This window comes from Ursus americanus, chromosome 36 (assembly GCF_024610735.1).
Source record: "Ursus americanus isolate L20-20 chromosome 36, mUrsAme1.1.p, whole genome shotgun sequence".
Classification (NCBI taxonomy): domain Eukaryota; kingdom Metazoa; phylum Chordata; class Mammalia; order Carnivora; family Ursidae; genus Ursus; species Ursus americanus.
The window spans coordinates 5,893,319-5,910,628 of NC_142162.1; the positions used below are offsets into that span (position 1 = coordinate 5,893,319).

Below are 17,310 nucleotides of genomic sequence, written 5' to 3' on the forward strand. Positions count from 1 at the left end.
AAAATAGACAAAGTGGGCTTCATAAAACTTCCAAAATTCTGTACCTCAAAAGACATTATCAAGAGAGTAAAAAGGCAGCATACAGAATGGTAGAAAATGTTTGCAAATCACGTATCTTAGAAGAGATTCATATTCAGAATGTATAGGGAATTCCTAAAACTCAATATCAAAAAAACAACCTTATTAAGATATAGGCAAAGTCCTTGAATAGACATTTCTCCAAAGAAGATATACAAATGGCCAATAAGCACATGAAAAAATAACATCACTAATCATTACGAAATGCAAATAAACTATAGTAAAATACCACTTCATACTCATTAGGACGGCTACTATTAAAAAACACACACACAGAAAACAACAAGCATTGGTGAGGATGAGGAGAAATTAGAACCCACATGCACTGTGGGTGAGATGTCACTGGTTCAGCCACTGTGGAAAACAGTATGGCAGTTCCTCAAAACATGAAAAATAAAATTACTATGTGGTCTATCAGTTCCATTTCTGGATACCATGCCCAAAAGAATGGAAAGCAAGTTCTCAAAGAGATATTTGTATATTCATGTTCATAACAGCATTATTCATAATAGCTAAAATGTGGAAGCAACCCAAGTTTCCAGGAGTGGATGAATGGATAAGCAAAATGTGGTATGTACACACAGTGGAATATTATTCAGCCTTAAAAAGGAAGGGAATTCTGCAGTATGTTATAACATGAATGAACCTTGAGGACATTATGTTAAGTGAAATAGTCACAAAAAAGGCAAATACCATATGATTCCATGTATATAAGCTACATAGAGTAGTCAAAATCATAACGACAGAAAGTAGAATGGTGGTTACCAGGGGCTTCGAGCAGGGGAGCATAGGGAGTTATTGTTTAATGGGTATAGGGTTTCAATTTTACAAGATGAAAGGGTTATGGAGATGGATGGTGGTGGTGGTTGCACAACACTGTAAATGTATTTAGCATCACCAATTTGTACACTTACAAATGGGCAAGATAGGAAATTTTGTTGTGTATTTAACCATAATTTTTAAAATCGGTCACACTAGAAAGCCCAGATTCTATGGATTTAAAGGAGCTTAAAGAAAGATCATATCAAAAAGATTTCTCAAACAAAAGTGGATGAAAAACTAGAACTAGTGGTGGAAGGCTCTGGATCGATGTAATCGGGAAGTTTCTCACTCTTAGAGCTGTCTAGAATAGGCCGTCACTGGAGGGGCTAACACCCCCAGCCCCAAGCAGGCAAGTCCTGTCTCAGCTGAGCAGATAAACCAAATGACCCCCCTCCACAGACACGTCACTGCCTCTCAGGAGAATCTGGGACGACGTCAGGGAGGTGGAGGCTGCTGTGCTTGTCCCCTGTCTTAATCCTATTCGGTAGCTCCTTGGATAGAGCAGAAGACTAGGGAGGACTGCCACCAGCCACCCTGAGCACCGGAAGTCAGATTTGGCTCAAGGGAAGAATGCAGTGCTTAAGAGCCAGGGCCCAGGAGTCCGCAGGCCTGCAACCCATGACTGTGTGAACAGGATAGTTAAACTCTCTCGCACTTTCCCATCCTGCAGCAGGGTAAATAATAGTACCTACTTGACGGGGGCTGTCAAAATACAGTGGCTAGCGAAGTCCCTGACACTGAGTAAATACTCAACAAATAGTAGCCATTGTCGTCATTATCTTCAGTGCCTAAGAATGGGTAGCTCCATAAGTATCATCAAATGAATCAGAGAAAATTCTGCTCCACAGGCAGGAAGGAAGAAATGAGAGAAGACATTCAAATTAGTCAAGCACTTTCATCTAAGGTTGAGTGGGGGTTGGATAGCAAAGCTGCTGCCTAGTGGTTTTTATACTGTTACTGTAGAAAGTTCTTGATCCATTTTACCTGTCTTCCGTTGCTATATTTGGGCCTTAGCATCCAGGGTACCTCTTTACCATGGAAGTCCAGTCTGGTTCATGTCCCACCGTGTGCAGTTGTCATCTCCTGTTTTGTTTTGTGTAGCTGTTAGGGACGACGCCACAGAACAGCTCTAAATGAGGCTTTATACTGCTTGCTAGGCGTGTGACCAGGGTGGAAGGAGGAGAGGGAGAAAGAAAAGGGAACCAGGAGAGAGTTCCAGGGGCCACACATAGAAATCTTCTTGATAGTTGGAAGGGGAAATAAGAATGACCAGAATCCTGAGACCGCAGAATAGGCTCAACTCACTTCCCTACTGTTACCTCCTGGAGTCATCTGCCTTCCCTCCAAAATTAGATAAGCTCTGTGGTCCTCTCCCAACCTAACATGTCTGTCTCTGGATCGCCTCCATTCTGGCAGAAAATAGAATGGAGGGGTATTTAGCAGCACAGAGTGGATGGGGAGTGACCAGTTTGACCTCTCAGAGCCAGGCCAGGAGCAGGAAAAAAGAAAGGGAAAGAAAGCAGAAAAACAAAAGAGGGAAAGAGAGCAGAATCAGGGAAGGTTTACCACAGAAGGTGAGTTTTCAGGGGTGCCCAGCAGCTTACCAACCGTGCCGTGAAAGAAGGGTATCTGGTTGCCTGGAATAGTGTGTGCAGAGTGGAATGGAGGAGGTGCATGTTGGGAGCTGCAAGCAGTGTAGAGGGAGGCAAGATGGTTGGCAGGGCCAGGTGACAAGAGCTTTGTTGTGCTGAGACTTAAATGTGAACGTGACAAAGCACCACTAAAGGGCCTTCCAGGGAAGAGTGATGGGGAGACAGTGTTTTTAGACAGTCCCTCTGGCTTCAGTGGGAAGATGCACTGGAGGGAGAAAGGCTTCTCGGTTGAGCAGAGAAATGGAGACTCTTCCTTTCATTCTTGTCATTGGGGGCTTTCTTTTGTCCTAAGGGAGCCAGGCAGAAGTGTAGCATATTAATTGTTAAGATCAGGGACTCTGGTGGGGGCATCTGGGTCACTCAGTTAAGTGTCTGCCTTCAGCCCAGGTCATAACCTCAGGGTCCTGGGATAGAGCCTCATGTCCGGCACACTGCTCAGCAGTGAGTCTGCTTGTCCCTCTGCCCCTCCCTCTGCCTCTGCCCCTGCTTTCTCTCTCTCATAAATAAATAACATCTTAAAAAAAAAAAAATCAGGGACTGCAGAATTTTTCTAAGATGGTGAATGCCTTCTGTCTTTCCACCTCTTAAAAGTCTCCCCAAAACAAGGAGAATAAGAAAAAGACATACAAACTGCATCTCTTAGAAACTACATAGTACAGAGAGCTGAAAGATGAAGGTCACTGACGTCATGGGACCAGAGAGGTGAAACCTAAGAGACCGGTACCAACAAGAAGGAAGTCGATTGACTTCCTGAAACCTGAGAAATCCGAGGCACCAAATACAACTAGAGATAGGATGAGGTTTCAGGCTTGAAAACAGGAGGATTTTGGAAAATCTGTGTAAAAAAATAGCTAGACCTCTGCTCCCCTCTCCCAGCCTTGTAGGAGACCAGAGGTTTAGTCTTTATAGAAGACCTAGAAGAGCTTTAAACTCAAGGACCCCACAAGTGGAGGAGGGCAGGGGTGAAGCACTGAAAATAGAGATTAAGTAAATATCCACTTATTAATCAAAGAGACCGCCAGTGCCCTTCCCTTGCACAGCTTCTAGAACTCCAGTGGCCAGTTTATGCTTATAGGCAAGAGAATCTAGAAGTCTAATTCTCAGGTAAAACTACCCTGCCATGGGGCAGTGCAGAGTCCACTTGGCAACAGCACTTCCTCTGCTCACAAAGCTACTCAAATATCTTTTCGTTGCCCTACTTCTGGATATGAACAGACGTCAAGCATCAGCAGACACCTGAGGAAAGCCTCCAGTAGGAAATATCATCAAAAGAACAGAAGAGACAGCATCAGTTCAAAGAGCAGGAGAAAACTTCCAAAAACTTATAATTAATATCCTCAGAGCTGTTAGAGAAAATATTCTATCCATAAAACAAGAGTAGTATGCTATTAAAAAAATCAACAAAATCCCCCAAAAATAAAAATATGATTTAAATTGTTTAATTCATAGAAAGTTTGGAAGATAAACTTGAGAAGTCTTAGAGAAAGTTGGAGAAAAGAAAAAGTGATGGATGGAAGAGGAAATAAGATAAGAAAATTAAAAGATCAATCCAAGAGGTCCAACATCTAATTGATAGAAAATTGGGAAAATAAAACGGAAAATGGAGAGGAGGCTATTATCAAAGAAGTATTACAAGGAAACTTCATGAATGAATGAAGAAGATGTGGTATATATACACAATGGAATATTAGTCATAACAAAGAATGAGATCTTGCCATTTGCAACGACATGGATGGAGCTAGAGGGTATTATGCTGAGCCAAGTAAGTCATCAGAGAAAGACAAATACCATATGGTCTCACTCATACGTGGAATCTGAAAAGCAAAACGAACAAATAAGCAAAAAAACAGAATCATAAATACAAAGACCAAACTGGTGGTTGCCAGAAGGAAGGGGGATGGGGGATGAGTGAAATAGTGAAGGGGATTAAGAGATTCAAACTTCCAGTTATAAAAAAGTCATAGGGGCAAAAAGTTCCACATAGGGAATATAGTCAATAATACAGTAATGACATTGTATGCTGACACTAATCATGGTAAGTAGTGTATAGCTTGTCAAATCACTCCATTGTACACCTGAAACTAATATAACATTATGTGTCAACTACACTTTAATTAAAACATAAACAAAACTTTAAGAATAATATTTTTAGGGGCATTTGGGTGCCTCAGTTGGTTAGGCATCCAACTGTTAATCCTTCCGCTCAGGTCTTGATCTCAGGTTGTGAGTTCAAGCCCTGTGTTGGGCTCCATGCTGGGTGTGGAGCCTACTTAAAAATAAATAAATAAATAAATAAATAAATAAATAAATAAATAAATAAATAAACAAACAAACAAACAAACAAACTGAGGGCTTCAGAGGGGAGGGGTTGGGGGATTGAGATAGGCCAGTGATGGGTATTAAGGAGGGCACATATTGCATGGTGCACTGGGTGTTATATGCAAATAATGAATCGTAGAACATTGCATCAAAAACTGTATGGTGACTAATATAACAAAATAAAAATTATTTAAAAATAATAATAACAACAATATTTTTAAAAAGTGAAATGAAAACAATAATGGTCAACCTATCTGTAAACAAAAAACAATGCTGAAGAGAAATAGCGTTTTAAAATTAAAAAAAAAATTAAAAAGGAAAGAAAACTTCCCAGAGCTTAAGGACAGATTGAAAGAGCCAAGCGAGTACCCAATAAAATGAGTAGAATTTACAATTTTAAAACTACACTGGGATGAAACATAGACTACCAAAAAAAAGAGAGAGAAAGAGACAGAGAGGAAAGAGTCTGTAAGAATATTATTTGACTTGGCAACAGCAACACTGCAAGCTGGAAGACAAAAGATCAGTGTCTTCAAAATTCTTAGTAAATAGTATTGCTTATCCTAGATACGATTGCGAGATAGGATCGCAAGATCAGGTCTTCCGATCAAGACCTGAGCGGAAGGATTAACAGTTGGATGCCTAACCAACTGAGGCACCCAAATGCCCCTAAAAATATTATTCTTAAATACAGTAAGGATATTTTCAGACATTCAAAGTCTCAAAATGACTTACCTCCCATACACCCTCCTTTAGGAAGTAACTAGAGAAAGTGTTCCATGCAAACAGGAGAGTGAGCAGAGAGAGCGGAGGTCCCAGGATCCAGGAAGGTGAGGCAAAGGGAATGCCCAGGCCTGGAGAGCAACCAGTCCAGACTGGAGCAGAGGGCCAACAGGAAGCATAAAGGGACAAAGGAAATTAGAGCATCTGGTGGGTTTCACCATGAAGAACATTGTATTTCAAGGCTGTCGGACAGAGAAGAAAGACCTGTGAAAGAAACTAAGAAACTAAGCAAATGGGCAGGTGGCAATGAATTCCAGGGGGAAAAAAATTGCCTCAAGAATTTGATCAGAGTATATTCCTTGGTTCATCAGTAGTGTGTGATGAGCAAAATAATGTGAGCACCGAATATTGACTTAACCAAAAATTGGGATATTGCAAAAACTGAAGAGAGTAATAGAGAGCTTCAACTTCCTCCAGCACAATAGAAAATCAACAAATAACCTAAAATTAATGAACCAAAAGATAGCAGTCTAAGTATGTAATTTAGAAGCCGGAGAGACGAGGAAGGAGCTACTGGAGTGGACGGTGCCTGCGTCTGGGTGGTGGAGCGGAGGCGGAGGGTGGAGCAGGCAAGTGGGGTGACGGCGTCTGCCATTTAAAAGCCCTTCGGTGCTTTGACTGTTAGAATGTTAGACTGGGCATGTGCCACTTGGTTTTTTTTGAGCTAAGGAAAAGAGTTCTCTCCACAGTCACATACGTTTGGATTTGAATCTTGGAGCAACTATGTTGCTACCTGTGTGATCTCCAACAAATTATTTTAGTCTGTTTGAGACTCTGATGCCTCAATTGTAATTGAGGCAAGTATTTTTTTAAGTAGACTCCACACCCAGCATGGAGCCTATTGTGGGGCTTGAACTCACAGCCCTGAGATCAAGACCTGAGCCGAGATCAAGAGTCAGAGGCTTAATCAACTGAGCCACCCAGGCACTCCTGAGGCAACTACTTGTATTATCTATCACATTTCAGTAGGGTTCTATAGAAACTTGAGTAAGACAGAGTAGTAAAATGCCTGGCACATAGTAGTAAAGCCCTCGATAAAAGTTTTCTGTTCATTTACCTGGTACTTTCCATACCTCTCTGGACACCCTGACTTCTCACCCTTCAGGATTTAAGTGCCCTGGATATGTCTGCCTGTGGCCTCACCTCTCTCATGTAGAACCAAGGATTTGATCTTTGTTAAAGAAAAACAAGCCGGTGATTCTTGACCTAAAATACAGCTCCCTTGAGGAGTGAATTTGGTGATGAGGAAACACGGTTTCTCCTTCAGGCAAGGAAAATTCAAGTCACACCCGGTACTCTCAGCCAATGGTGAGGAAAACTTGGGTGAGAACCAGACATCGCAGAAGGTTGCAGGTCTCCCAGTTTGTGTGCACAAACACTTGCAGCTTACAGCCCTAATCCCTTCTGCTGGTGTAATAAGATCCCTCAGTTCATCATGAAAACCGAGCTCATGCTATTGTGACTCAGCCCAGCTAACTGCCACCCCCAGGTGACAGCTGCACCTGTGAGGCTGGCCTGCTGCCCAGGCACCCGCGGCACCTGCCACCCCCTGCACCCTAGGCCCTGCCCTTGTGCTGATGTCCGGGCCATTAACTCTCAAACAGGGAACTTGAGGGCGCCGCGGTGCACGTTCCTCCTCCTTTTACTGCAGCGATTGCACTGCGTGCACAGCACAGGTGTGGGCCCTGCCGATGGTACAGCGATCTCCGGCCTCAGTGGTCTTTCCGATCTCCTGGGGGAGGTAGACATTCACCACCCATCAGAAAAGGAAGTGATCTGAGGGGGTGATTATGGGCTGCATATGGATTTAGGAAAGTCTTGGGTTTACACACTGGAGTGCTACTTTGGAGCTTCTCACACAGGCCTGGGAGCAGGCAAGCCCCAGGTCAGAAGGTTATTTTTAAGCAAAAGTCAGCGTTCTTCAAATATGTATGATGTTTTATTCCTAGAGGGGCAGTGAGGGACAGCAGTGTGGGAGGCGAGGGTGGTCTCTGAAAAGCTGACAGTCCTTAACTGAGAATAGTGCCTTATCGCAGGGTGACCCTGCAATTCACTGTCCGAGGGGACCCTTGAGAGTGAATGCAGTGTAATTAATAAACACATCAGGACCACAGGCAACAACCACGACTGGCCCTGACAAGCCAGACATATGGTCTCCCCACTTACAGGTACTTCGTGATTCTAAAAGGGAATACAGATAGTCCCCAACTTAGATGGTTCCACCCACGATTTTTTGACTTGAGTGGTGTGAGGGTGTTACGCACTCAGTAGAAGCCATATGCTGTGTTTCGAACGTTGATCTTCTGACAATAGATACTTCTGACAATAGATACTCCGATCCTCTCTCCTGGTGCTGGGCAGCCGCAGTGAGCCACAGCTCCCACGCGGCCACACGATTACGAGGGTGAACAGCCGATGCCCAGACAACCACTCTGTTTCTCCTGTTCAGTACAGTAGCCCATCGATTCCATGGGCTGTTGAATACTGTGTCATAAAATAAGCTTTGTGCTGGATGATTTTTCCCAGCCGCAGGCTTGTGTACGTGTTCCGGACACACTGAAAGTATGCTAGCTTAAGCTATAATGTTCGGTAGATCGGGCGAATTAAATCATTTTTGACTTACGACATTTTTAATTTATGGTAGGTTTATTGGGAGGTAATGCCACCAGAAACCGAGGAAGATCTATAGATTCGGTGACCTCTGCACCTCGGGAGCTGATTAACAGAATGGGTTCCCACTCGGTCAGAATGTCGAGGTGCTTGCAGGTTTAAAAGGCTTCTCGGGAAACTCTCCTGAACACCCTGGTTAAGAACGACTGGCGTGAGACCCCTGGGCTCTACACATTTCCTCCTCAGAAAGGCCACACAAGGGACCCAGTTTTTACGAGTGACCAGTGTCTGTCCACCTCATTGGTTAGGGCTCCTGAAAAAGCTTCACCACCTGCGTTTTGACCAAGGAGCTACTCAAAACTGAAACGCACCTACACTGCTCCCCGACCCGCTGCCTCCTCTCGCGCAGGACTCGATCCACACCTTGGTTTGGTTTTTACCATCACATCAAACGCACCCTCTTACCAGAGGACAACCAGTCTCTCTATGCCAACAGCTCTTTTCCAAGAGGAACTCTTACTCCAAAGTAACTTCACAGTGACTTCACAGAAGAGAAAATAAGGTAGAAAATGCTCTTCAGAACCTTTGCTCTTGTAAGCAAAATGTTGTCAGATCCAAGAAATTAACACTCGGTGTGAAAATCCTAGTTACCAAGCACTGGCACCCATTCCATTCCATTTCCTGTTAAAGGTCATAGAAAATTCGCAGGTTAAAATTATCCTTGTTTACCTTTTTCTCCCACCAGACCGTGATCTCCTGGAGGACGTAAATTGCCTTATTAATATAAAATATCATTGAAATTACTATAGATTTGGACATATTTGTAGGGGCCTCACAAGTGATTGTGGTTGAATGGAAAGCCCCCTGGTCCTGACTCCACCTCTCCTGCTGACACAAGCTCTCCTTTCAGTTCTTACACTCAAAACAATTTTTCCTTTGTGATTTTTATTTATAGCAAAGCATATTCCTCCCAGGCCACCCGAGGCAACTGGGAGCCAGCTTCCTCTCTCTCTTCCCCTTCCCAATCCCACTGGGACAGTTTCATCGTTGTGGTACAGCTTTACCTGGGTTTGTGACCTCTGGGTCTGTGAAATGAGGACATGATCATGAGTTCTCTCTAGGGAGCTTGGCTGGCTCAGTCGCTTAAGGCTGGCTCTGCCTTCAGCTTGGGTCATGAGCCCAGGGTCCTAGGATTGAACCCCGCATCAAGCCCCTCACCCAGCTCCCTGCTCAGTGGGGAGTCTGCTTCCCCTCTCCCTCTGCCCCTCCCCCCACTCGTATTCTCTCTCTCTCAAATAAATGAATAAAATCTTAAAAAAAAAAAAAAAAAAGAAGTCTTCTCTCCCGTCCCCTAACAGTAATGATTCGGTAGAAAATCATTCTCTCTCTCCTTGCACTGTGTTCCCAGCTTTCTTCTTCCCTGTCAAGTGAAGATTGTGGCTTCAGATTCTCAGTCTTTGATAGATCTTTCCCACGTGACCCCTCCTTTCTGGCAGTTCCCTGAGATTCACCCGCCCCACCAAGAAAACAATCAGCACATTATTCTAGCTTCAGATTGGATATGGATTAAATGTTGGCCTCACTTCGTTCTATCAAATTATCTTACCTTGCCTTTTAAAAATCAAAATAGGAAAGCCAAGTCTTTTGGTTATTAAATCAGAGTTCTCGCTGTCGGCCCAAGTGGCGTGAGTTGGCAGGGAGGAGGCATAATGTGTGTGAGTCACAGAAAAAGTGTCCACTAAGAGGCGAATCCATGCCAACATAAATCGGTAGAAACGTAAAGGCAATTACAGGTGTGTAAGCACAGTTTTAATTTGGTCTCTCCTCCTCCTACCACAGAAACCAAATGACCGCGTCCATAAGGTGAGACTAGCAATGGGAAATGGCTTGCGAGGAGATGTGTGGAGGGAATTCAGCAGGAGATTTGGGGACATTTGCATTTACGAGTTCTACGCTTCCACTGAAGGCAACATTGCCTTTATGAATTATACGAGAAAGATCGGTGCTATTGGGAGAGTCAACTACCTACAGAAAGTAAGTACATCGGAAGATGAAAGCATATGTAGCTGCTTTCCAGAATACAGGGACGTCTTAAAAGCTGTGTCGTACAATGTTCTTAGAATTTCACGTGGCATCAGAGCCATGGCCGATCCGTGTCACCGAGAGAGAGGATCTGCTCATTCCCTGTGACAGTGAGCGCCAAGTGACAGGGCCCTTTAATTTAAAAATCTCAATTTCTCTTACTATAATGACCCATGAGGCCTTTGCTCTCTGCAACTTACGCGAAGTTTCCCGATGCCATTTATACATGTAAAGGCAAAACACGAGAAGACGGCCAGTTCGGTAAGTTTACCACACACTGTGAAGTGTGGCGTTTCTCGTTCCTGGTCGTGTCACAGTGATCCGGATTCTAGGATCTCACAAACATTTGATTTGCCTGATTACTCCACCAAAAGACAGCTCTTATTTTCAGCCAGCTCACTTAGCAGTCTCTGTTCCCTCTCAGGCATTCGTTGCCTGGGGTCTCCAGACTGTCTCTTCGCCTGTTTTGTGTTTGAGCAGTCAGCCTTCTGGGTGACCCCCTGTTTTTCAGCAATCCCAGGCTGAATCTCCGCTGGCTGGAGCAGTCCCTGCTGTCGCTATGCCTCCGGCAGCCCTTCCGGCCAGGCCATCCACTGTTACACCAGAGTTCCCCGGCAACACGTGTCCCCGGGGAATGACGGGCAGAGGACAAAGGACAGGAGTTTGTGTGCATAAGAGATGTGCCTCGAGAGATCAAATTGCAGCACTTTGCGTACTAAGGGAACTGAGCAAGTCACTTCTGCTCCCTAGGCCTCCATCTCATGTTTGTAAAACACAGCTAGAAAGAGAAAATGTCGAGCCTAGTGCCTGGCCCAAACTCCGTATTGATAATAAGGGAAGAGGGCTGTTGAAAGAATTAAATAACTTAGGGAAAAAATCCTTAGAGGATATAGCCCAATGCCTGTCATATAATGGTCGTGAATATTTATTAGCTATAGTGCTTAGTGTCATCCCATTCCTCACGTTCTGGCCTTATCTCAAGGCATTCTCAAGCCCCAGGAACCTCTCAGACACTGACAGCCACACCTATGCGACACAGGTCCCACCACGGTCCTCCACACCTGTGCCATCCAGAGCGGTGGCCACTATCCACGTGTGGCCGTTTCGATTTAAATGATGTAAAGGACATTTTTAATTCAGTTCTTCATTCACACTGGCCATATTTCCCATGCTCGGTAGCCACGTGTGCTTGGTGACTGCCGTGTTGGGCAGTTCAGACGTAGAGCATTTCCATCACTGCAGAAAATTCTACCGGGCAGCGCTGCTACGGGCTGAGATCTGTTTCTTACTCCCCACTGCAACAGCGCCTGGTAAGGTCAGTCTTCTCTAGCTAGCTTCAGTTCAACCTGCACCAGCCCAAACCTCGGGGACCCAGGTAGAAGGCAGTTCAGAACAAGAAAGGGTAGGCAGCTGAGTTGATCGCGACATGGTACAAGATATCTATGTCGTTACTATTGACCCTCAAAAAAGATGAGTGGCAAGGAAACTTGGTTTAAACCAGACTTGAGGACCTTGGAAGTCAGTGCTATGTGTTACTAGTTCTTGGCTTCTCATCCGTTGATTGCCGTGTTTTATTGTCAGTTTTTCTGCTTTAAATAAGAAGATATTTTTTTAACTGAACTAAAAGGGGAAAAGATGCCCCTGCAACTGATGTGGAAAGAAGCATTAGTGACCACCCCCAAATTTTTTACGCTCTTGCAAATAAACGAGATCTAACATTGGCTGACTATGAATGCTACTTGCTTTGTAATGATTATCTGCTTAAATTATGAAAGCATATGATTGGTTAACTTATCATATAGACACTAATATAAATTTAAAATGGACACAGTCTTCCTGGCTAATAATTACTTCTTAATACTGTCATATTTAGTAGGAAAAATAAGAGTAGAGAATATTAGTAGAGAAAATAATATTAGTCTCACTGAACTACATAAATTTAAATTCTTATGCCTTTGAAATGTATATGTGAAATATGGTGGAGTTTTAATCATCTTATAGCCATGGGCATGAAATAATTATACCACTGAACCTTAAATATGTTGGAAAACGTGTGGGAACGTGAAACACCTAACAGTGGCATACGGGTTTTTAAAACCCACTTGTGATATGTCTACCAAAACACATGTATGATAGTGCTCACAACAGTACCAATTCTAGAAGTCTAAAACTAGAAACAATCCAAATGCCAGTTCATAGGAAGATAGATCAATTGTGGTATATTCATACAAGGAAAATCCCGTGGCAATAAAAAATAAACCACTGGGGGGAAAAACATTAGCGTGGTTAGATGAGTAACAGACATTATACAGAGTGAAAGCCGCAGGACAAAACCGTATACTTCGTGTCCTTACCTCATTTATCTGAAGTGTAAGACTAACTGATGGTGGTAAGTTAGGATAGTGGTGGATTTGACAGAAAGGGGCAAGAGGAGACTTTTGATGGTATTTGGAAATGTTTCTTTCTTGGTTTGGGTGGTAGTGACGTATGGACGTGTCCATATGTAATTTTATCAAGCTGGGCATTTAGGATATGTGTACCTTTTGTACTTAACGTACTATACCACAATAAAAAGGAAAAGATGTGAAGGAATTTGTATTTAAAATGATATATTTTGGGGCGCCTGGGTGGCTCAGTCGGTTCAGCGTCTGCCTTCAGCTCAGGTCATGATCCCAGAGTCCTGGGATCGAGCCCTGTGTCCAGCTCCCTGCTCAGCCAGGGGTGGGGGTGGGGGTGGGGGGCCGGAAGGGGGGTTTTTTCTGCTTCTCTCTCTCCCTCTGCCCCTCCCCCTCTTGTGTTCATGCGTGGACGCGTGCTCTCTCTCTCTAATAAATAAAATCTTTAAAAATGAATAAAATAAAATAAAATGACATATTTTAATTTTGCTAGAAAGTCATAAGCTACGATCTGATTAAATACGATGTGGAGAAAGATGAGCCTGTGCGAGATGGAAATGGATATTGCATCAGAGTCCCCAAAGGTACGGGCGAGTTTTGTTCAATTAACCTGGGTTTTTTCTTACCTTCATCAAGTGACTGTTAAGAACTAACATATCATTGCTAAAATGAATACATGGTAAAATTTTTTCAAGTGGGAGAATAAAAGAGATTTATGTAAGTACCCTCAGAAACAGTGACAGAAATTCCAAAAGGTACTAATTTACCACTACATGTAACATAATTATACTTTGAAACCTAGTTTAACAATTTCCTGACTATGAGGTATTTTGTGGAAAGGGATATGTAATTACAGTTGCAAAATATAGTTCACTTTAGAAGGTCTTTACCTCCCAGCTTAAAATACTGTGCATTTGTCTAATGATGTGTGTAAATCATTATTCAGTAAAAACACTAGTATTTTTAGAATTACAAATGTGTGGCCACCTAGAATTCTGTATTTGAGTGCACAGAGTTCATGTGCGTGTGTGCGATGTGTATGGATATACATGCATGTGGGCATGGAAAGTGGCCCTTCCTACAGCCAGCTTGTTGCCAATAGCAACAGTTGTTTTGTTTGTTTGGTTGGTTATTTTGGTTCCTTTGTTTTTTGTTCTTTAGCATTCACCACTTCTTATTGTGTTATTCTGCTCCAAAGCTAGGCATTTTTTCACATTTCTATCAAGGAATGAAAAAAGCAAAGTTGCTAATTGAAAATTCTCATGACCTCTGTCACTCTCACTCTCCCATATATCTGAATTCAGGCATACCCTACATGTTCCAAAACCCCCTATTAAAGCCAGACTTCACACACTTAAATATATATGGCAGGAAAGGACAGGTTTTTAAAAGCATTTCCTTAGTTTGGTGTTATTTAGATTTTTTTAAAAAGACATGTGTCAGCCACTTTAATATAAAATGTGATCAAAACCCAATTACAAGAGTTCTAAAAGGCATAGAAAAACCAATGAGTTTCCATTTTATTATTGTGTGTTGTGTAAGACTGATGCATCACAGACCTGTACCCCTGAAACAAATAATACATTATATGTTAATAAAAAAAATAAAATAAGGAGAAAGAAAAACAAATAATAAACTAAAAAAATTTTTTTAAATCTGGGAATAGTCTGAAAAAAATGTGTATATGTTAATTGCAGCCCAGGGTTAATTTAATAACTGGGGCAATGTCCTTTGGCAGGACTTAGGGTTATGCATATGAGGGATATGCATATCTTCTGTAAAATGGGATAAAAATCATTTGAACACAGTCACTTTTCAGAGAATTTGAAGGTCAGCTTGAGGAACAATATATATATATATGGAGGTTCAAGATCTAGAATTTGGAAAATCTGTGCATTTGGTCAATCAAAACAGATTGAAAGAGAATTTTATAAGTTTATGTCTTGGAAATGCCATAAAATTAAGATGGGATGATGGGGATATTTCACTTGTGAGTTGTCTTAAGTTGTAGAAAGTTAAAGGTTGAGGTAAAGGAGACAGTATCTTCCGTTTGTAAGTTCAAAAACTGTTTCCTAATAATATATGCAAATTATTGAAATGATAAGCATCTGAATGTTGCCACTGTACGTAGAAAATGTAGCTAGCTTTGTGAACGATTTCTAACAAAGGTAACTGAAAATGCAACTTGAACAACATTGCACTACGTTTTTCGGAGGGTATTTTAATTACAAAGAAAGTCTTTAATTTTTTCATTGTTGAAGACAGGCTTAGTGCCGGCCTCTGTAAGGTTAAAAAATGGTATTGGTAGCAGGTTTAAGGGCCGTGTGTAAAGATGTCCATTTTTGGGTGTATGGCAACAGTTTTAAGAGAATGTTAATAATAAAATTTGCTGCTGCCAGCAGATAAAGTAACAATTTACTTTCTTTCTGTCTTAGGTGAGGTTGGACTCCTTGTTTGCAGAATCACACAACTTACGCCCTTTACTGGCTATGCTGGAGGAAATACTCAGACAGAGAAGAAAAAACTGAGAGACGTCTTTAAGAAAGGAGACATCTATTTCAACAGTGGAGATCTCTTAATGATCGACCATGACAATTTCATCTACTTCCATGACCGAGTTGGAGATACTTTCCGGTTGGTTTCTTTGAATTATTGAGCCAAAAACAAACACATGCACAATTCGGCTGACTCCTTTTTTTTTTTTTTTTAAGATTTTATGTATTTATTTGACCGAGATAGAGACAGCCAGCGAGAGAGGGAACACAAGCAGGGGGAGTGGGAGAGGAAGAAGCAGGCTCATAGCGGAGGAGCCTGATGTGGGGCTCGATCCCAGAACGCCGGGATCACGCCCTGAGCCGAAGGCAGACGCTTAACCGCTGTGCCACCCAGGCACCCCTTGGCTGACTCCTAAATTGGAACTGCATTCTACTTTGCCTACAGCGCTGCTTTTCCTTCTATCTCTTGGTGTGTCAGTTCAACCTTCTGTATTCCCAGAAAATCAGGAGCAAAACACAGGAAGTGTCACTGTGCAATGCCCAGACAACTTGCTTGCGGAACACCAGATGAGAAAAAGGCAGAAAACTTGTGCCCGATGTTTGGAGCCTAATAGCCCATCCAATTTCTCTCATTTATCCTCAGTTATTACCAGACACTTGTAGGACAGCCAGGGATTTTCACACTGTTCCCAATCATGGGGTCTTTCTTCAGATAAGATCAAATGCAAACTAATGTCGAGCTGATCTAGCTGAAGAGGAGGTGAAGGGTTCTGAGCCCCGCATGCTTCCCTCCCTCCCACACTCCAGCCCTAACCAGGTAGTTCCCACAGAAACCCGAGTCAGCACCATGAAGATTGACAGTCATCACAATAAGACCGTGAAACGAATTCCCATCCACAGCATGGTCCTCCTGCCTCATGACACGTTGGTTTAATCAGCTTCCTTCCTGTGTAAGCTCCCTGAGGCCAGGCCCTGTGTCTGCTGGTTCACTCCCAGCACCTACCACAGTGCTTGACACACATGATTACCTTTTGCATGAATGAGTGGAAGTTGTCTGGCTGTAGTAGGAAGAGCAAGAGTATGAATGAGGAGAACCAAGCTCCTAAGCTCACCTCTACCCCTGATCAGGTGTGCTATCAAGGCAGGTAGCCTTTCTCAACCCTGGTTCCTTCACCCTCGAAAGGAGGGTCTCAGTGATCCTCAGGGTTCCTCCCATCTCTAGTATTCCATGACTCAGGATCCATACTATGATTTTATGCCCCATCTCTAGTATTCCATGACTCAGGATCCATACTATGATTTTATGCCAACTGCACGCTACTAAAAAGATACTTCTGGGAGATCTAAAGAATTTTTAACCGTAGGACAAATTTTAACTTTTTTAAGTGGACAAGTAGCACCTGGCACTAACATTATAACCTCCCTGCAAATAAAGTATATCTCCTATTCAGAGCTTTCCCTTTGCCATGGGACCCTGAAATTCAAGGACGAAATTCTACTAAATTGAATTAAATAGCAACCGAAGTTAGTAAGAAAAGTGAGAGACCTAAACACAACAAAAAGTCATTGAGATTTATTTTTTACTTCCTGGGCCTTTCTTTGGCCAAACCTGTATTTCAACATTGGAACAACATCATTCTTTGTATCATGTTTCATGTGGTGAGATTGGAATTCCACATTTTATTATTTAGTTCTATGCCTTTGGGTTTTGTTTCTCAAGCAGGTTGCCTTCCCATGACCGAGTTGGGGGGATTTGGGGGAAGAGATGGGAAAACGGGTGCAGAAACCCTCCAGAGGTCTGGAGGCAACACCATCTGCTCTGTCAGGGCAGCCTGGCCAGGGACCACCAGTAACCTCTGCCAACCTTGCCTTTTTTTCCAGCTGGAAAGGGGAAAATGTGGCCACCACTGAAGTCGCTGATATAGTAGGACTGGTCGATTTTGTCCAAGAAGTAAATGTTTACGGAGTGTCCGTGCCAGGTATGCACAAAATATTATGAGTCTAAACCTTATGCCTAAACTCATATAGTAACTGAACATAGTTTTAACCCCAGAGCAAAGTTTGTCATCACTT

The 17,310-nt window shown here is 42.8% G+C and overlaps 1 protein-coding gene across 1 annotated transcript in view; it reads left to right on the forward strand.

Annotated features, from left to right (window-relative positions):
- SLC27A2 (solute carrier family 27 member 2) overlaps nucleotides 1-17,310 on the forward strand; it is a 44,869-nt gene that overhangs the window by 21,504 nt on the left and 6,055 nt on the right. The window contains exons 5-8 of the mRNA XM_045812149.2: nucleotides 10,104-10,298; nucleotides 13,236-13,326; nucleotides 15,178-15,376; nucleotides 17,119-17,216. Coding sequence (XP_045668105.2) covers nucleotides 10,104-10,298; nucleotides 13,236-13,326; nucleotides 15,178-15,376; nucleotides 17,119-17,216 — 583 coding nt within the window. The remainder of the gene's footprint in view (nucleotides 1-10,103; nucleotides 10,299-13,235; nucleotides 13,327-15,177; nucleotides 15,377-17,118; nucleotides 17,217-17,310) is intronic.